The 21,541-nt window shown below is 30.2% G+C and overlaps 1 protein-coding gene across 1 annotated transcript; it reads right to left on the bottom strand.

Annotated features, from left to right (window-relative positions):
- Window positions 1-2,476: 2,476 nt before the first annotated feature.
- Window positions 2,477-11,125, bottom strand: LOC106774235 (signal peptide peptidase-like 4). Its single transcript, XM_014661160.2, has 14 exons — window positions 10,825-11,125; window positions 9,693-9,851; window positions 9,446-9,557; window positions 9,068-9,187; window positions 8,763-8,914; window positions 8,272-8,454; window positions 6,794-6,828; window positions 6,040-6,202; window positions 5,261-5,314; window positions 5,004-5,096; window positions 4,752-4,894; window positions 4,489-4,559; window positions 3,700-3,783; window positions 2,477-3,116 (listed from the first exon to the last, which is right to left on the bottom strand). Exons 1-14 carry the CDS (start codon window positions 10,957-10,959, stop codon window positions 2,995-2,997), a joined length of 1,626 nt encoding a protein of 541 aa, XP_014516646.1. The 5' UTR covers window positions 10,960-11,125; the 3' UTR covers window positions 2,477-2,994.
- Window positions 11,126-21,541: the final 10,416 nt, after the last annotated feature.

Below are 21,541 nucleotides of genomic sequence, written 5' to 3' on the forward strand. Positions count from 1 at the left end.
GCCTTCGCAGTTTTGCACTTTTAATTTGTACGAATACATTGATTTTCTGTCAAGACATTTGGTGTGGGATAAGAACTAATCTCTAACTTCATTATCACTAAAATTCGGTTTAGCAAGTTTTATTAACTATGGAAATAATGCAATCTTTTCCAGTTTGACTTCTTACCTCTCCAACATCCTTGCACTTGCTTTTTTAAGTTTTATCCTCTATTGTGTTTTGTTGTGAAAGTATTAAGAATTCTTCCCAACTGTCTATACATCCTGAAATATATTAAATAGTAGAGTTGTCAAAACGGGTAATCCGGTTCGATTCGGCTCGGCCTACTACGGGTTGGTCACTTAGTGAGTCAATCTAACCTGGTTCATTTATTAGTGAGTCAGAAAAATCTAAACTCGACTCGATCCACCACGGGTTGGTGGGTAAACGAGTTAGTTCACTAGTCCATTTAATTAGAGTTTTTTTTTAAATAAAAAAAATTACAAATTTTCTATATTCAAATTTAAACAAATTTTACTCCCAAAAAATGATGTTAAACTGAAGACAATTCAAAATAATAAAAAAAAGTATAATATAATTCAAATGTCATTCAAACATAAACACAAAAAGCATACAAAAAATCTGTTCTTTGAAGAATTTCAGTAAAGAAGTGAGAGTAACCGTAAATGAGAGCAAGTTCTGTGAGAGTGATTTGTAAGAGTAGATGCTACTTTTTTAGTATATAATAAGTGAAGAGAGTATTTTATTTTTTAGAGTTTCATAAATAAAATAATAAATTAAAAAAATAAAATTAAGTAGGTGGGTCGTGCGGGCTAACCCAGTTTATCACGGGTTCAATCCGCATGAACCGGATTTAAATGAGTTGGGTTAATATCTAACCCGCATAAAAAAAATTCAATTTTTTTAAACCCAACCCGGTCCGAACCCGTGGTGAGCTGGGTTGGCTCATGGGTTGTGACCCATTTTGACGACTTTATTAAATAGTTAATGATAGGAAACATACATTTCACACAATTAGTAGTTATTTTGATTAATTTATCAAAAAAATAACATTTTCAAAATAATTTTAAATATATTCTATTAATTTGGGTATTTATACAAAATTTACAAAATTCCTTGGGTCACTCATTCAAGGCACCTTCTTCCTATATCTCTATTTCTTTTTGCACATTCATAAATATTTTATTTCAGTTTTACAATTTGAAATATAGATTTTATATTTCGAAATGTCTAGTTCAAATTATATTTTTATATTTATATATTGTAATGTAATGTATAATCTAAAATAATTTTTTACTTTTTAAAATACACAATGTAAAAGAAAATGTAATTTGGATTTTACAATCCAAAAATTATATTGTAAATTGTATATTTTTTAATATAAAAATTTATTGGTGTGGATCGAATTTATTGTTCCGGATTGTATGGTTTTGTTTTATGACATGTAATCTTGTTTTAGATTAAGAAATTTTATTCTAGATTACGAAAATTTTTTTTTAATAAATTCTAGATTTCGTTTTCTGACAACTTCTTGTTATTCTATTGTAACAAAGAGGTATGGCAAGAAAATATGAAGTGAAAAAACATTTGACTTTTTGTAGGTTTAATTAAGTTTTAATTCTTTTCTAAATTTAAATAATTTTTAATTGAACTTGATTAGAAAAAAAATTAAACAACACAAGTTAATAGAAAAAATATAAAAATTTTAGATGTTTAATTGATTTTTTTTTTGAATAAAAATTTAATTAAAAGTATTTAAATCTATGAAAGATTTTTAAATTTAATTCATTTTTTCTTATACGTTGGAATGGGACAAAACAAAAGAAAATGTTGCAAAGTCAAATAAAACTCCTTTTTTAAAAAAATATAGGGTGTAGTAAAAGATATGACTGCAGGAAACAATTCATCATACAAATTGTCTAAACAATTTTTCTATGTTGGAAGTACTTATTAAACAATTTGTCTAAACAGACCTAATAAATATATTCTTCTGAAAGTGTATTAATGTTCTAAAAGCATATTTTTACTTCAAACATTTGTAACAATTTCTTTATATAATTTATTTTAATAAATAAAACTTTTTATAACACTTTATTGATATTTTTTTAAAATACAATTATTTTAATTATTGTTTCTTAATTTCTTTATTTATATATCTTTATATATAATAATCAAAATTTAATATATCATGTCACTAAATCAATTAGCTTATATATTATGCGATTTTACAGAAAATTGGATTTAAATTCAAATAAACAATTACTAAAATCTTGAAGTTAGAGATTACAAGTATTTGTTGATGGGATTGTTTATTTAACTTAACTAAATTCTGAAAAAACAATTTTTAAAGTATTTTGTAACATTTCTTAAACTTTACTTAAAATTGTACTAATTTTAACTTTCATAACTGACAAGTTTTCATTGGGAGTCTAAGCCAACTTTTCATGCAAGAACTGCCGTATACAAAACACCAAAGACTAGACAAATCAATGTCTTTCCTCTTCATCTTGAAAGATTTAAGGAAATTGGTACATAACATGAAAAATCTTACAGAAACTAAAATTTAGTTAACTTCAAGTTCAAATCCCATACAATACAACATTAACAATAGTAATGATGATAATAATACAACATAAGTTATGCTTACATAGTAAACAGCAGCTTCTCAGTGTTAGCAGCCTTTCCAACAGTGCCTTACCTCTTGGATCGGAATTTTCTATGCATGAATGTTTTCTTCTTGACATTTGGTTGGCAAAGGCATGGTTTTGTTCAGACCCTCATGGATTCTTCATCTGCTATCTCACAAAAAATAAGGTACACAGATTCATGGTCCTCTTCAATATCAGAAATATTGAGTGATATCTCTCTCAGGATTTAAGTGCATGCTATCATACCATTTGGCTGAAATTGTTACAACAAAGTTACACAGTGTCCTAGGAGTTCCTACCACTTTCCTATAGATTAATATACCAAGTAGGATACAAGCCTGCTGCTGTTCAATGGTGACTGTTAATTGATTGATTATCCTCTTGGATATGACAGCAAGGCCTTTCTGGTTCCCCTCTTGTCCATAAAATCTTGAGCTCACCTCTCTTTTTTCCCAATGACAAAAAGGTGCCTGCATTTATGATTCCATAATAAGGTTACAGAAAAATTACCATATCTTATCATGAAGTAACTAAATGTCTCCTGAAGACAACAATATCTCATTGCAGTCTGTCACAATTCAATTCTCAGTAGAATCATCTTTACTTCTTTTTCAATTCGTATATAAAATTTTGCACTAACATCATATGAACAAGCAAGCTAGGAGAGGTTGTTAAAAAATAGACTTTAAGCTTAACTCAACCATACAAAACTAACTTGTAAAGTGAAATTTGCATCTACTTATATACTATGAAATCATCTTATTTCTAGTTGATGTGAGATCTCCAACAGAAGTTAACTACATGGAACATGGGATGTCATAGTTATGACATAATTCCTTTTTCACTTAGTTTGGGACTCAAAAAATGAAGTGATACTGATTAGCATAATTAAGCAAAGGAACTTCAAAAGCTAATAGAATAGGTTGAAGTGTAACACCAAGGAGACGTTTTTGTGGATGGAGAGGGAAATATGAAATGTAAAAGATTACAGACCAACATGTCATCATTGAATCTTGTACTTTACATTTAAAGGGGTCTGATGACTGTACTTACCAAGTGTAAATGGAACTATATAAAGTAAAGCTGGCTGACCATGCCCATCCATCAAGTTCAAGGCCACATACGTGATGAGGAGACCTGCAGATCAAAATTTAAGGTATGATGAACAAAGCAAACAGTCACTTCCACATTTGAAGCTAAGAATATACAGAAGAAGCAAGCAAACGGATTCATTGTGGAAATCTTAAGGTTGCTAAAGTGTCGTGTCATAGCTTCCTTATAATTCCAATTAGTAAATTGAAAACATATTAGATTGAGGTACACTGCATGCATAGGCCTAGTAATGCACCATAATATGCAATTGACTCGGACCCACATTCATCACCGATAAGATACTACACTCAAAGTCAGACAGAGGAAAGGACACGTTGAGTTCTCTAAGAAAACACTCGTACATAAAAACAAAGTCCTCACCATCAAGAATTAAGTAGAGATTAACCTCTTCTTTAAACCCTTTCACCTATTATGCTACCAACCAAATTCCATAGACATGCAGTTTGCAACTTGTCATTTTGTTTTTCAACAGAGAGAAAGCCAAAAGTTTTGTAAGTGTCACCACTAAAATTTTGAATGAACTCTTCTTTTGTTAAGTTGGTGCACTTAGAATGTTAAGCAATTTTAACCGATTACCTAAAATTTTCCGTGGTTAATTACATTATTATAATACTATCAAAGAGTAGTCAAGTATATTATAATATCAGCAGAATCTTGCATTACAGTTAACAGGTCAAAATATCTTCACATTTTATTTGGAAAACAATTCCCAGAGAAAACATTCTATACCTAAACCATAAGCAGTCATTGCCCATAAGAAGTATCCGGCACGAAGGTTCTTCTTTGCCAACCAATCATACCTGTAGCATTAGTTATCAGTAGAATAAGTACCTGAAATTGATACATAATAAAAGACTACTCTCCTTTCCATCTATCTAAATCATTTTTGCAAAGGGAAATACTGTGCATTCTACCACAAAAAGGAATTCAGTAAAACAAGATGAGTAGGAGAGGTGTGTATAGTATGATCAACATAAGAATTCCATTTAAACCTTAGTGAAAATGCCACTATAAGTCCTGGTAAGATTATGTCCCCAAATCCAATGATACTGTAACCACCCCAAGGGTCAAATAGACGAGGTATCTTGAGAAGCATGGGAATGCCATCTTCTCCACTCTTATCACCACGAGCTACCTGTATAGAGAAAAGTTGTATTAATTTGAAGGGAAAACAAAATCACAAATGAAGCCAAAATCAAGCTTTGCAAAGAATGGTGGAGAGAGAGCTTTCTTTGAAGACTGACCACTATCATCACACTCTCATGGAACCACCATTTAGAGACAAACACCCAGAAGATGTCATATAGGAATGCACAACTGAGAAGAACAGTCCCAACCTGATACAGAAAAAAGGTATGAAGGTGTTTTTGTTTATAGTAAAACTTCAGTAGGATCCATCATATAATCAACTAAGTAAACAAGTAAATATGGAGACAATACCTTACAAGCATTTTTAAAAACCAAAAACAGTGGGAAGAAAACAGCAACAATGAATCATTACCTTTAGATTTGGTATGCGAACAATCTGAAGAACTGTAATTATCAATGTGATACCCTGAATGATAGGTGGTAGACAAAGATAAGTAATGTGCTAAATAAATATTAATGAGACTCTTCATTTATAAATGCTTACAATCCTAAATGGCAGAACTTCAATTTCTATCCAAAACTACATTGAATGGGAACAAGCCTTATCAAGAGAAATGATTTTTTAAAATAAGAAAGGAAAAAACATTTACTATTAATATATATTGATCATGGAATTGGAAACTAGTAGCACGCAGAGACATATCCAGAAATGTGTGTGTGTGATATTGTTCTTCACATCTTTTTCATTGACCAATAGCAAAACAATGCACACATTGATACTTAGTTCATGACTCAATGTTAGCAAATAGTGTTAATGTAATAAATAATTATTATTGGATCCATATCATAAATTAACCAAAACAATACAATTCAAAAGACAAATGCGGTATCCTACACTTATTGTTTTAGTCACAGCTGCAGCCAAAGGAAGAGTACTGGATTTCATGCTAGTTTAGGAATATTTTCAGTTTTATACTAGTGATGTTCCAATGTCAGAAAACAATATCTAAGAAATGCAACAGGCGAATTTTTTATGATTGTATCATAATTTTCTTTATTTAACAATTAATCAGAAATGACAATCAGTTCAGTCCAAAATACTAGAAAATGTAAAGAAAAAATTTCACCAGGAGACGAAATTAAACTAAATAGATCTTTTTGATGAGCAAAAAGTGACAAAACTGTTCTTACAAGGATATCTTGACCAATCCAAGCCCATGATGCACGGCGACAAACCGCCCAAACCACAGCGAACACTATGCAGAATGGAGTAACAGCAAGTGTCAGATATGAGACAGCTCCAAAGAAGGGTATCTTCACAAATGTCTGGGCAGGTTGGCGAAACCATCTAAAACTATAGGCATTTTACTGTCAATTCCATACCATAACTAATGAACGTAATAGAATGAAAATGAATCATGTTCTCTACAGCCACAAGCTTTAAGCTAAGCTAATTTCTTTTTCAGACAATATTGATTTATGATAATGTTGTGACTAAAAGAAGCTGAAAATCCTTGCCAATGCAAAAATTACATAAAATACATCTTTTAGCAATGTTCTCAGTCAGAGCTGTACGTCTGTCTTGCTACATTTGGTTATGAAAATCAGTTCCATACCACTTCAACGCTAATACTTTTCAGGAAATAGGTATACGGAAAAAGACTTGCTGGCTAAGTCAATCTATTCTTACTCTTATTTGCCACCATTTATATAAACAATAATCAAACCAGTTAATCACAATTTAACAACACAAATACGGTATGCTCCACAACATGATCTTTTGGGCCATAACATCTGTAGTTATATCCTCTTTCTGATTACTAGAAGTACAAGGTATATATAACCCAACAGGTCTGTCACAAATTCATAACAAAAGAAAATAGGTAGATTAGTTATCCTGTGCTACTCTTATCCAACAACCTTCCTTTGTGTATAAAAGACTTACCATGATAATAGGGCCACCAAACAAGTTTGCAGTCCCTGAAAGCACATGAAGAATACAAAGATTTAGCCTGTTTGACATGCTGTTATTGCAGTACCATACTTTAACTCCAAGCAATAACTAAAGCAAAAGAGTACTAAAAATTCACGAGTGAAAAAATATTTCAGTTCTAGTCTACATAACAAAAATAATAATGACCACCAATCTAAGGGAATTCATAATTAACTGTACATCATATTGTGTATTTGTAAATGTTATATGACTTATTTAGGACTCAATATAACCACAACCAGGGACACCTTTTTGTCTCAGCTTGAAGATCTAGGATTTGACTTAATCATAGTATCCTTAGAAATTTGGATTGCAAAGGGGGGCCATATTAAAATAAAGAATTCAAACAACTATTTTCATTCCTGATCCATCTTTTTCAAGTATCGATTTGTTTACATCCAATGATGACAAGTTTGAAAGCTTGAATTCAAACACACAAAGGTAGAAGTGAATGCTGGGATATTGAGTTCCTAAACCACATTGTCCATGTGATTGTAGAAAGAAGCTAGAAGTTAATTGTCCAGTCATACCAAAATAAATTTCAGGACATGAAATAATCAAACCCACTTTTCCCATATTAGCTTAAAGGGGCAAATAGATTGAAGCCTTAGCATTCAAGTTCAGTACCTTTTATACCTACACATTAACAGGTCCCTAGCAGGAGGAAAATGATTGCAATGAAATATGCATCTACAGCTGAACTCAATTGTTTGAATTAATAAGTTGAGCTCGAGAGCTAATGGGTTCTGTATGATCTGTTAGTCATATCTACCTCAGTTAGAATATGAGCCTTAAGCATAAGGTAGACAATGCTTAACCATTGCTCATAAAGTAGCTTACTAAATATCTTTTCCATTATAGAAAAGAGCATTCTCCCACTTGAGTTCCTTTTAATTTGAGTTCAGAATCCCTTTCTTTTTCTTTCACGATATGAAGATATTTGTCACTAAAAGTTCAGCATAAGTGATCCCCCACATATAATCTAAGACATGGCAGCTTCCTTAAAGAAGATGCAAAATAATTATAACAAAATCATGGAAATATGGTCCACCAATATAGTGATTGTTAATAAGTAGATTTTAAGCCTAACTCAACCCCACAAAACCAACTTGTAAGGTAAGGTTTACACCTACTTATGTACTCTAAATTGGTTTTATCTCTAGTCGATGTGAGATTTCCAACACAGCCCCAACAACGAATATCGTTAGGATAAGTTCTAATCTGTCTCTGATACCATGTTAATAAGTGAGCTTTTAAGCCTAACTCAACCCTACAAAACCAACTTGCAAGGTGAGGTTTACACCTACATATACACTCTAAATTGACCTTATCTCTAGTCGATATGAGACTTCCAACAATGATTATAATCTAGATCAGAGGAAAGAATACTCATATAAACAAAAACTAGGCCAAGAACAAGAGAAACACACCTCTACCCCGCCAATGCAAAACAGAACCACCAGAACTTCAACAAACCAGAATGACATTAATTTATACAGCATAACCAAGAAACATGAAGCAATCACGACGAATAAGACTGCTGCTATGGTACTAATTTCCACATAACCACTGGAACCAACATTTTCTGTATTAGTATAGTCATCCGAAGCATCCTGCAGGTATATAAGTTTAACCATATATTAGTAACTAGATCAATGAATTTCCAAATATGAGGGAAACAATTTGTTATAAAGGGGGAAAACATGCTGACAGTAAAAGAGAATAAAGTCCTGTTTTATATAGCCTCCTTGACAGGTAGCAAATAAAGCAAAAGCTTTATTGTTTTAATGTGCTTGTCTTTTCTGCACTTTTTTGTTTGGCTCTATTTGGCTTAGTTGGATCTTATCGTCCACATCTTAGTATTCCTGCTTTTTTCACTATTGAGACACAGTAAAGTTGGCACAAAATGGAACTAGGTAACCTTTAAAAGCTTCTCTTGCTCAATAGCTGCTTCTCTAGCACTCCAGGCAGACCAATATGAAGCACATAAAATGGTACCAACAGCCATAAGCCACAAAAACACTTCCGCAACATCAACCAATGGACGCAATGGAGAGTATAACTGTATGGACACTAGAGACCAGGATTTGTACATGCAGCAGTGCAAATGATATCAAGTAAGACACATCACCACACAAGGTATAAAATAGAAAGTGATCATTTCAGAAGTTAAATTGCCCTGTGCCAAAAGAAAAGCTGTAACAGCTCACAGAAAGTTAATCATACCATTGGAGTTATTTTTAATATGCCTTTCCAAAGTCAATCCAGCATCTTGGGGAAGCATGACAGCAGGTATTCCTATATCAACATCAGTTTCATTTTCTTCACAAACCATCTTGAAAAGTTCTGTACAGCAAGAAAATACAACAATTCATCAAAACAACCACAAAATAATACTTTCATATTTATAAAAGAAATATTGATTTCAACTGCTCATTGCAACTTTCTTTTTATACTCTAATAACTAATAATGAACAAAACTTTTTAACATCTAAGCAACTAAAGTCCCCAAGATCACCTCTGATTAAAATCACTAATGGACAAGTAAGAAACTAAAATACCCTATATGATCTCATAAAAGCATGGAAAAGAAAATGCAAACACCTGTACGGTAGTTTATAATGAGGATGGCTGAAGCACCAGCTTCATCAGCAATATTCGCCTTTGTAGTAAAACTGCACTTTCCTCGGTGCACCAAAATTATCTCACTCGTGAGCTAATGGTGGAAAGTAATACAAAATACAAATTAGTAAATATATAAAACTAGAGCTTTCAATCTGAACAGTTATGCTTCACATGCAAGTAAAGCTGCATTTTGCAGGATATACAACTTAATAATTAATTCCAATACTTTATTCTTAGGCTTTGTACAACAATCAGGAGGATCAGCCATGACAACTCTGGTAAGATTGGCACGTTTTTCTTTTGATTCCAACGTAGGGCCAAATCTTGCACCAACACCAACATACTCACTTTTTTCCACACCATCAATCCAAGTTGGGACTTTTACCTATACAAAAAAAGAAAGCAACTTAATATAAGCTGTTGAAAAAAATGCATATATATGTATATATGGCAATACATAATCCAAGAAAATAGAAATAGGTTGCATAGCAGCTGCTAGAATCTAAAAGCTAAAAGATTTTTCAGAATCAGTTCGTTCTTAGTCCAATACTAAAATATAGCTCCCAATCTCCTGGCTACCATCAAATTTGTTTCTTAGTTATATTTTGGGAACACTCAAATAACTATTAGCCTAACCACCAAAGAAGGTCAATAAAAAAGGCACTGAATTGAAGAAACTTTACAGTACAAAAGCTCTTGAAGAAGAGCATATACAAACTAAGGTCTTTCAGTAGTATCTAAAAAACAACACCCCCAGCATCAAGCTCACGTGTGAAGATGCAAGTTTGCAAGACAGCAATCATATGAAGAAAAAAAACGATAAAGAAAATCATACATATCAAATAAAAGATGTTAGTGTATTACACAAAAATTAGCAACTCTAAATCTCTCACCACATAACAAACTTAGATCTCTACTGGAAAAGCTAGAAACTGACCATATATGAGATGTTTACGAGGCAAAAAAATAATTACTACAGTACCCAACTAACCACTGTGGCAAGGAATCTAAAAAAGGAAACTCAAAAAAGCTAAACACGCAACCTCCTCAACTTAAGCAAGCATTGAGCAAACAGCAAAGCACCATTAAAGGAACAGATCATCTTTCCACGACGAAAACACAAACCAAATACCAAACATACATATACTTATGAATTTCTAATTTAATCCCACCCAACTCTCCAATTTTCATTTCCCCAAAAACAAAAGGATTTCCCATGTTCCCAAACCCTTCTGTATAACTTTCCCACTAAGCAAGCATCAAGGCCAAGAACAAAAGTTGAAAACCGCCGAGAATGACATTCCGAAACAATTTTGCAATTCATGAGAAGAAAACGAAAAAAGGATAAAAATTGGTACCAAAACAAAGTTGTTGTCACAACCAGGCCTTATGGGGGCAACATCATCATGGTGAACTATGTCCCCACCCAAAACCAAAGTGACTGAAAGCAGGAGCACGTACACCACACTATGAACAGCTCCAACTGAAACCATGCTGAGAGCTAAGGCTCGTGATGCAAAATTCAGGGAGAAACAACAGGGGTATCAATGAAAGTCAAAAAAAATGTTTTTTTTTTTCAGTTTTTCAGATAGAAAATGAGGAACAGACAGAGGAAAATGGAGAAGAATCAGTGGAGGTGGGAAGAAAGAAGAGAGAGAAGAAAAGGGTAGTAGATTTTATTCATTATTATCAGTTTGTTTTCTTAATTTCTGTTTTGTCGTTTGTGGAAACTAAGAAAATAAAAAACTAAAAAAGTGCGTGGAACTGTTGAACAAGAACTTGCTTGCCATGTTGATTGTTCTAGAGCTGAGTGTGACCACCATGGCCCATGTTCTATGTTCTGATTCCCTCGCGTTTTTACCTCTTACACTGTACAAGTAGATTATGTTATTGTCTAGTTCAAAAATTTATACTTTAATTAAATTGAATTGATCTTCCTTGAATTTAGAGAAAACTAACTCATTATACTTTTGAATTTTCATATGAATTTAATAAATGGTTGATTCAATATCAGAAAAAACCTCTTTTTAAGTTTGATTAATCTTGTTAGTTTAATATCATGCAATTGACACATGAAATAAATAAAAGATATTTTTATATTATAAATATTGGTTCAATTGAAAAAATTGTAATTTTGAAAAAATATCCAAATTAAATATATAGTATAATTATTTTGTTTTTGTTTTTAGTTGTAAGTAATGTTTTAAATTGACGTTTAAATAATATAGATTATTTGAGACACATTTAAGTTAAAACAATGATTTAAATGTTATTTAATAAATAAAATTAACATAATTATATTTATTTATTTTATTTTTAACATTTAAGGACTAAAATATATTAAAATTTAAAATATAAATAAATTTTAATTTACGTCAAAATTTAAAAGTAAAAACATATTTAATTCTTAATTTTTTAACGTAAAATAGTCTAATTATTTTTAAAAAAAATGTTATAAATATAAATTACTATAACTCAAGTTACATACTAATTTAGAACAAGTCCATATTTAGTATCACACATGATAAATGTTTTCTCTTTTACTATTCGTAATGTTTTCAATTACTATACTTCTTTAATCTGTACAAAAATTCCTTCAAACATATATCAATCATGTTAACCATTAAAACCATAAAATATTATTTATACAAATATTTTTCACTTGTTATTTAGTGCTTAAAAACATAATTCCTAATATTACTGTTAACATGAAAGAAACTATGTGTTAGATACTGTAAATGTTTTTCTACATAAATGGAAAAATTGTAAACCGAAAAATAAGAATACATATAGTCCAAAAATATGAGAATAACTAACAAGTAAATCTATTCATCAAAATTAGAAGAAGAAAAAATATGTTGCATCTTAGTGTATACCAGATCCTAACTCAATTTTAAATAGTTATGTTTAACAATTAATTAAAAAAAATAGATAAAACCTATGAACAAGCATACAACATTTTAGTGAAAAAATATAAAGTGATTATTTTACAATAAATTAGAAATAAAAAAAGTTTCATCTTAAACTATGTAACTTTTAAGCAATTAAATTTAATAATTAAACATGGAGAAAATTAAGATTGAAAAAAAAGATTCACACATCCATGATTTATCACGGATACTAAATATATATCTTTTATCTACTAATAATTATTAATGAATGAATTTTATTAAATTTTTTTTTAATTCAAGTGATAAAAATAATAATTATGAGATAATAATTGAAATATATATTTTTATATTTTAACTTAGACCTATATAAATAAAATTATTTCGTAAAATATTAATTTTTTAAAATTTAAATTTTGGTGCAACTCATTTAATTTTTATTATAAATACCAAATTTATTTGCATCCGTATATAAAGTTTGTTTTGGAATTTTATGTTTACTTAGATTTATATTTTAAAGACTTGTTTTTAAATTTTTTATTTTAAATTTTTAAAAAATAAATGAGTATAAAAACATTCTAGAGCAACTTTTAACATATATCCAATGAATAATACAATGAAAAACAAAATAGGTTTTTTTAGGTATTGTTCATTTGAGTGGATTTGGAGATAGTAGTTGAGAGGATTTAAAATGATTTGATGATAAATTTTTTTGTTGTTTATTTGAATAGATTAGGTAAGTGAGAATGAATTTGAAAGTAAATTTTTTTAATCTGTCACATAAATTAAATCGTATACTAATTCTCACAAATTTTACTTCAAAATCTATTCTCGTTTACCTCCAAATCTATTTAAATAAACAACAATAAAAAATTACTTTCATATCCTTTCAAATTTTCTCAATTATTTTCTCTCAAATTCACTCAGTAAGTAAAGTCTTAGAAATAACAAGTATTAAATAAAGACTACACATACTCAACTCGATCATTTATTGTAAAACCTATCAACAAGCATACCAATATTTCAGCTAAAAATATAAGATAATTATTTTATAATAAATTGTTGTATATTTATATTTGTTGTGTTAATAGAAAAATATAGTAGATGAGAGCATGAATTGGTAAAATATATGTAGAAAACTATAAACTTATTATTTTATGAAATTATTTACCCAAATTAAATAAAAATAAAAACTTAAAAAATACTTTTTAATAAAATAAAGTTTATTTTTATGTTTTTGCCATATACTTTTTATTTATTTATTTTAATTATTTGCTCCTTACCTAACACAGTATAAAATATCAAATAAGTCAAATTTTTGCACTATGCACTATCACATCACATAGAAAAAAATAGTTGAGATTAGATTAGAATATAATAATGGAGGTTCCACTTCCACATGAAGAAACAAGTTTATAAAGCTTAATTAGTATGCTTTTGTAAGGTGCTTCTTCCACTTACCACATGCCACGTGTCTGTGACAAAACCTCGTCTCCAATTTTCTTTTTTTTTATCACGACCGGCTACCGACTCAACAAGTCTCCAATGTCGTATGTACCGTACAGTTAAGATGTCACTCACTGCACTCTGACCAATTTTCTCTTCAACTAGTAATCATTATCAATTCCAATACGAGGTTTAAATTTTTAACTAATTTTAATTAGTCAAAACTATAATGAACACGTAATTGAATTAATTGTATTATAAGTTTAATTAATTAGTACGTATTCATGATGATAATATTAAATAAATTAAAATATTCAAATGGTGAGAATTTAAAGTCTCCAATAAGTCATAAATAACACGTACTAATATTATATATATATATATATATATATATATATATATATATATATATATATATATATATATATATATAAATTATTATGTATAATGGTTCCTTTGAATAAAACCATTTTTCCTAAAGTGAATTTCTATTAAATATTAATTTTAAAAATATTCAGTGTATACGTATGTATATAAATTAAAAATATTTCTGAACATAACTTTTAGAAAAAAATGCAGTAAACATCAATAATTTTTTTTAAGAAAGAATATGTTTATTTTATTTTTGGATTGTAAAGTAAAATATTCAATTAAAACAATTTTTAAATTTGATTATTAACATGTTTAGATTAATTAGATGTTTAATTGATTTTATTGTGATTGGTTGGTTTTTTCCATATCCAAACAATCAATTAGTAATCGATATATATTAATCGTACATACAACACACAACTTTCAAGTCTTAAGTTTGAGCATGGATCACGAGTGAAAAGGATTTATAATCATTCAATTCACCTTTGAAAATATGACCGTTGGTCACAACACATGCACATACTCCTAATAAGGGTCACATCTAGAACAAGGGCATAGAGAAAGCCACAAGGTAAAGGAGTGGTCATATAGTTGGAAATCTTCACTTTAACATCGTTGAAAGACAGGTTGAATCTTTCAAAGGTTCTCGCTTATGAGTAGGTTGCACACGAAGTTCACGAGTACTTCAAACGAGGTAAAGATATAAAGGACCTTGTTGGTTGAACTTTTATTTTGAGGGATGACGACGATAATGATGTTGTGGACCTTCACGTTATCGAGGCAACAATCAAGTGTGTCATAGTCAGAAGAATTTGAAGTTGGATTTCTTTTTTGTTTACTCGATCTTCTTCATTAACTTGTTCATGCATGTATCGTTTGAGGACTTTCAAGTTAGGTATTACGGGAGTTCAATGCCACTCCCACTCAGCTTCATTAGAATGCTTGAGCAGCTTTACAAGTGTTTAGTATTTTGTGCAAGGATTTGGTCCTCACTCCTACCTCAACTTTATCGTTATCTTATCGTACTCGTTCTATTATTCAAAAAAATGAGTTTCTTTAATAAGCGAGACTCATTGAAACCTCTTCCAGCTTTTCGCATTTCTATAAAGGCTTCAATGAATGGTTCTTCAAGATTGCCATTTTGCTCAAAGGTTGCAAATTATTCTTTGATGGGAACAGTCAGCTGAATTTCCCTTTATAGTAGACCCAAAATCCTACTCGGTTGGAACCTTAGAAATCATCGATGATAAGCCTCGAAAAATGCTTTGCTCTTGAGATTTTGGACCAGCTTCCCCCAAAGCTTTTGACTAGAGGGGTTCTTGAATGTTTATGACAAAAGAGGTTCTTAAATGCTTATGATCCTTTAACCACGACTAATACCTTTATGGTAAATAGTTTTTCTTTATTCGGTTTGTTTTTAGTTAGTTTTTAAATTAGTTATGTTTTCTTTTGTGTTATAGCTATAATGGTCTACACCAATCTCCTGAACCTTAATTTCTTCAAGAAGTTGTTGGATAAGCACCCAATTGGTGTGAGCTATTACAGGGTCTCTCCAAACATGCAATAAGACCCTTCAACTAGAGTAGTAGAGGAAAGAACGTCGTTCGACCCTATTGACAGGGCAACAACCTCCATTTGCCTATCCTTAACATTCCTCCTCTCACTATTATTTTCACCACTCCCACTGATCAAGAGAAAGAAACTCGTGGAAGAAAAGGAAATAAGAAGCATGATGAGTGGTCTACCTCTACCCCCTATCACAAATGTGACCGTCAAGGTGTGGAGACATTGGCCCCTCTTGCTTATGGCACTTTCAACATTAACTTGAGGATAAGGAAAAAGTCTCCTATCATCTTAGCTATAGATAAAAGGAGTTGATAAACGACTTGTTCAAAGTTGATGCAGTAGAATTCAACTTGCATGTGACTGCTATATGCCAAAGAGTTGAAGGTGGTCCATTTGGAAAAAAACTTGGCGAACTTCCAAAGTAGATATTGCCACCACCCTCAAGGCTAACGGGTCTTGACAACCTAACTGAAGGATATTAAAGTTGTTCATGCCCAGTGTGCATAAAAGAACATGATTTGGTTGCCTTGGTTAAAAGAGAGAAAAAAATTGTTGGCTGAGACACGTCGATTACAGCTAGGGATGGCAACGGGTCAGGTTGAGCACGGATAGTGCCTACCCGCAACCCGACCCGCCTGATAAAATTCTATCTGCTACCTGACCAGTTACTCGTCGGGTACCCGTTTAAAAAATACCCACGGATACCCGCAAAAAATAAAAAATATATTTTATACATTTTAAAATAAAATTACAATATATATATATATATAATATAATATAATATAAATTAAATTAAATTAAATATAAATTAAAATTTAATTTCAATTAAATTTAACCTAATAAAATATAATTTCATTTTATTTTTAATTAAATTTAATTTAAAAAATATATAAAGTATTTTTTTTTGGGTAACAGGTACTCGTAGGTCGGGTAGTATACTACCCGTACCCGACCTATTTAGAAGCCGATATTAAAATACCTGCTACCCGTTATCCGCATGTAGTAAATATTCGCGGGTAGTAACTATCCGTCGCGGATTTTACCCGCAGATACACGTGCTCGCGGATTTTTTTGTCATCCCTAATTATCGCAGTAGATTGACAATCTCTTTTTGATGCAACATGTCAATCATAAGGCCTTGGAGGAGTGGGACAAGAAATATAAGTCCATGGCTAAGGAGGTTGACGAGATCGACAACAGGCCATGGCTAAACACAAAGCCAACTTCCAGAAGGCTTGAGATCAGATGACCTACTTATACGACATCCCTTTGAACAAAGACAAGATTGATGTTCAAATGGCCTTTCAAAAGGGAAGACTCATGCATGTTCAAGACATTTTCTAACCTTTCAATGAAGGCTCAAATGGACTAATATTTCTCCTACCTAACATTGACCAAAGCGATCGATGTTAGATGGTGCGGTTGACTCGTGGATCAGATAGTTGCAATGCAATTTACAAACAATAATAGAGAAAACCAAGCTAAGATTTTCCCTTTTAGAGAAATAGGAAAAACTCTACACTATATGGTGTCACTCATCTTGTACAATGACATTTGGTTTATTAAGATAAGATATACTCTTGAATTAGTGGATTTATCGTACTTGTTAAACGTTGTCATCTTTCGATTGTCGTGCAAAGGGGTCTCCATGATCCTCACAATGAATAAGAGTATAACGATTGTGTCAACAGTTACAATTGACTGGTTATGGTCCTTACTCTTCGAAGTTGCTAGCCTGAATTGTTCGGTCTAACTGTTTTTAGTGTTGCTTAGTTGGTCCCTATAAAGTCGGAGTGGATGGCATGGGATCTTTGCCATCCTTTACTTGTCAGGCGATCGCGTTCTTGGCTCCCAACACCTTGATTTCTTCCTCATACTTTCTTTGCATTTCGACCATTTGTTCGCATCATTTCTCTTGGGTCCATCCGATCGTCAACAACTTCCTCCAACATAATGTTATTTACCATGTTCTTGGTGGTTACCATATGGGTTTCAGAAGTTTTTACTTGATGCCACGATGAGCACCAAAATGTTTTGAGTTTAAGGTCAAATAACCTTTTAAAACAATTTCCTATGCTATCCTTTTCGTGCTCATGTAAGTTGTTTTCTATTGGTCAAGGTGTCTCTTAAAGGTGATCTAATTCTAAAATAAGCTCAAATTTAATTGGTAAAATAATTAATATTGTAATAAATGCATAGTAAAAACCATATCTTTCATCTGCATTTATGATTTTTTTCATAAAATTTTTTGTTAAGATCCATCTACCTACTATCTAATTTTCTTTAAACTTAATTCTAAAATGTTTAAATTAACTAAATATTTAATTAATTCTAATCATATTTTTTCCATATCCAAACACTTGTTGCAATTTGTATGTACCTATCAATGTATTACAATTCATATTTTAAAATAAAATATAATAATAGGACATGTATACTATTAATTTAATTAAATTTTAATAATTGGGTGACATCAATTAAACAACCAACGCAACAATAATTAAAAACATATTTTCTTAGCAACCATCGCCTCCCAAATTGCTTGCTGCACCCTTTAAGTTTTCTTTTTTTAAATGATTATTTTAATTTTTAAAAAAGTCACTTTTTGGATTGGAACAAAACTGAATTAAGATTTTTGGAATTGAATTTCTGATATAAAATTGTCAAAACAAAGTTTTGAGATACATCAAATACGTTGTGAAATAGATTTTCTAAAATACTTTTTGCAGAATGCATGTAATATTTTTTGTGGAACACTGCACCTAAAACAGGTTTCGAAAAAACTTTATAGAACATATGGTTTTCAAAATCTTCAATGATAGAAGTGGGTTTGGAATGCATTTAAGTATTTAGGGGTTTGAGCTACTCATTTTTGGAGTGTAGCCATTTAAGAGTGGACTTCTCCGTCTACCTTTAAGCTTTTTTCATGTATTTTTTAATTATTTTAGAATAATAATATTTTAACAATATTTTTTAATAATATTTTAATACCATTTACATATTATTACGTGATTGATTCAAAATTACTTCATAATCAATAATAATAATAATAATAATAATAATAAAAAAAAACATCATGATCAATGAAAACATACTTCCCACACACTGATGAGAAGACACAGGTAAAAGTGAAAGATAATAATAAGTTCTTATTGATCAAAAACATTCAAAACACTAGATAATATTAAAATGTTAATAAAATATCATTATTTTTTTTGGTAATAAAAGGGGTAACTTTTTTTCTTTTTTATAATCATCCAATCTATCCACTTTTAGTCTCACTTTTTTTTGACTTAAACCTAGTTGTACCTTTTTTCCTTGTTTTTTTTTCGTCTTTGTTAAAGAAAAAGTCTCTTTAACAATTTTTTTTTTGACAACTTTTTGACAACGTATACGTGACAGTCTATGATTGGTCCGTTTCAAATATTTTTTTAAATATAAATTCAAACAGACCAATAAAATGATGACACGTATCCTGTTGTCAAAAAATTGTTAAAAAAGAGTTGTCAAAATATCATTGTCCCTTTGTTAATTCCTACCCCAATGTTGCACCATATTTTAGTTTGTTTCTTCCTTTTTGAACGATCTTCCTCAATAAGTTGTCCTTATTCAATTATAAGGATAATGATATTTAGACAACATTTTTTTGACAACATTTAAACATTGATTACGTGTCAATATGTGATTGACCAAAAATTACTCCACAATAATGTTTATGATTATTATTATTAACTGTGGAGTAATTTTTAGCCAATCACAGATTGACACGTAATCAATGTTCAAATGATGTCAAAAAAATGTTGTCTAAATATCATTATCACAATTATAAATTGTCCTTTTTCGATTATAAATAGTCATTATTTCATCCATTCCGAAAGTGAAGCAAGTAACTTTTTTAATAAAATTGAAATACTAATAATTGACTTGGTATTTAAAATCTGGTTAAAAAATTCATTACATTTCAAAATTCCGTTAAAATAAAGAAAGAAATGTTAATCGAGTTTCAAAATAAAATTGTTAATCAAATTTTGAAATTTAATTAATTTCTTAATCAAATTTTAAAATCTAATGTAACTATTATTTTAATTTAATTTTATTTAAAAACTTACCTATTATATTTCAAATCAAGTTAGATACCTTTAAATAAATAAAGCAATAATTTTTTATATTTTATTATTATTACTATGCTATTAATATTTATCATTAATTTGAAACTCGATAAATTATTATTAATCAGTAAATATGAAACAATATAATAAATTAAATTAATTATTTAAAAAATACAATTTGTTTTCGCGATGAATTTGGTTATAATAAATAAAAATAGTAAAAATTGATATATTATTACCACAATAATTAATGATAGAAAAATATATCATTAACACTATTGTACTATCGGTTATAATTTCATTAGTAATATTATATTAGTTATAATATCATTAGTAATATTATATTAGTTATAATATCATTTATAAATTAAAATATATAAATAAATATTAAATCTCAAAATCTGAAAACAATAAATATCAAGTTTTAAAATTTAGTGAATTTTTAAATCTAATTTTAAAATTTGATAAATTCTTAATCCTAATTTTGAAATTTAATACATACAACAGAGAGACTATAAAAGAAGAAAACTTAAAGAATTGGAGGTGCATAGTTGAGAAAATATGGAAAAGAAAGTGAATGCATTTTGGTAAACCATAAAGATCTTAACAATGTTTTTTAATAATTTTTTAATAATAGATAATATGTTGTTTTATTAATCTGTATATTTAAAACCAATCAAACTATTACATAGGTGTTGTAAAAAAGTTATAAAAAAAATTGTTAAAAAAATATTTTCCAAATAATAATTACTATTTACCTATTTTCTTTCTATTTTATATAAATTTTTATTGGAGGGAAAACTGAAACTTCGAGGTGCAGGGAAATACCTAAAACCAAAGAAATAAGCCCAACACCCAAAAAATGCTAAAACCATTGGGCCAATAAAGCCCTAAACCCATGACGACCCGACCCATCTGAAAAAATCATATCAGCAAACCCTTATTCTACCGAACTTTCCTCCTCCACTTTCCCTGAAGGTAGCGAGCTTCACAACAATGGTGCGTATCATGTCCCACTATTTTGCAGATTCTGAATTTCGATTATCCATGTTTCGTTTCGGCTATGTTTTCATGTTATACATTTATAGTCTGTGAGCTTAGTGGAAAGGCGAAGTTTTGAGCTTTGTTACCCATTATAGTTTTTCTGTTTGAGTTTGTACGTTTGGTAGCTTAGCTTGAAATGAATCAGTTTTTGCGTTCTTATGTTTTTTCTTACATTATCTGTATCAACATATTTTGGGTGCATGTTAAAGGCGTTTGTTAAGGCTCAGAAATCAAGGGCCTACTTCAAGAGATATCAAGTGAAGTTCAAGAGAAGAAGAGGTATTTAGTTTGGTTGTTTTCATTCATTGTATTCAATGTATGTCTTGTTCGTTGCAATCTTCATTTGTAACTGTCATTTTATTTACTGCAGAGGGAAAAACCGATTACCGAGCCAGGATTCGGTTGATTAACCAGGATAAGAACAAGTACAACACACCAAAGTATCGCTTTGTGGTTCGATTTGTATCCTACTGTAATGGAGAGTTTGTCATATGTGCCTGAATTGTTGTTTTTTGTCATTTGAATAACTGAATTGTCAGTTAATGTTTTTCTGTCAGCATAAACCTTAACCTGATATTAGACTAACAAGGACATCATTGCCCAAATAACATCTGCTACCATTGCTGGTGATAATGTTCTTGCTGCAGCAT

Source organism: Vigna radiata, chromosome 9 (genome assembly GCF_000741045.1).
Source record: "Vigna radiata var. radiata cultivar VC1973A chromosome 9, Vradiata_ver6, whole genome shotgun sequence".
Taxonomy (NCBI): domain Eukaryota; kingdom Viridiplantae; phylum Streptophyta; class Magnoliopsida; order Fabales; family Fabaceae; genus Vigna; species Vigna radiata.

Bases quoted from the DNA above. Each gene is read 5' to 3' on its own strand.
- LOC106774235 (XM_014661160.2), bottom strand. From the start codon at position 10,959: ATGGTTTCAGTTGGAGCTGTTCATAGTGTGGTGTACGTGCTCCTGCTT. The intron at 5,097-5,260 runs GTAATGATTCAT...TTTCTGTATCAG, and splicing joins TTCGCATACCAAATCTAAAG to GTTGGGACTGTTCTTCTCAG. The intron at 3,117-3,699 runs GTAAGTACAGTC...TCATAAATGCAG, and splicing joins TATAGTTCCATTTACACTTG to GCACCTTTTTGTCATTGGGA.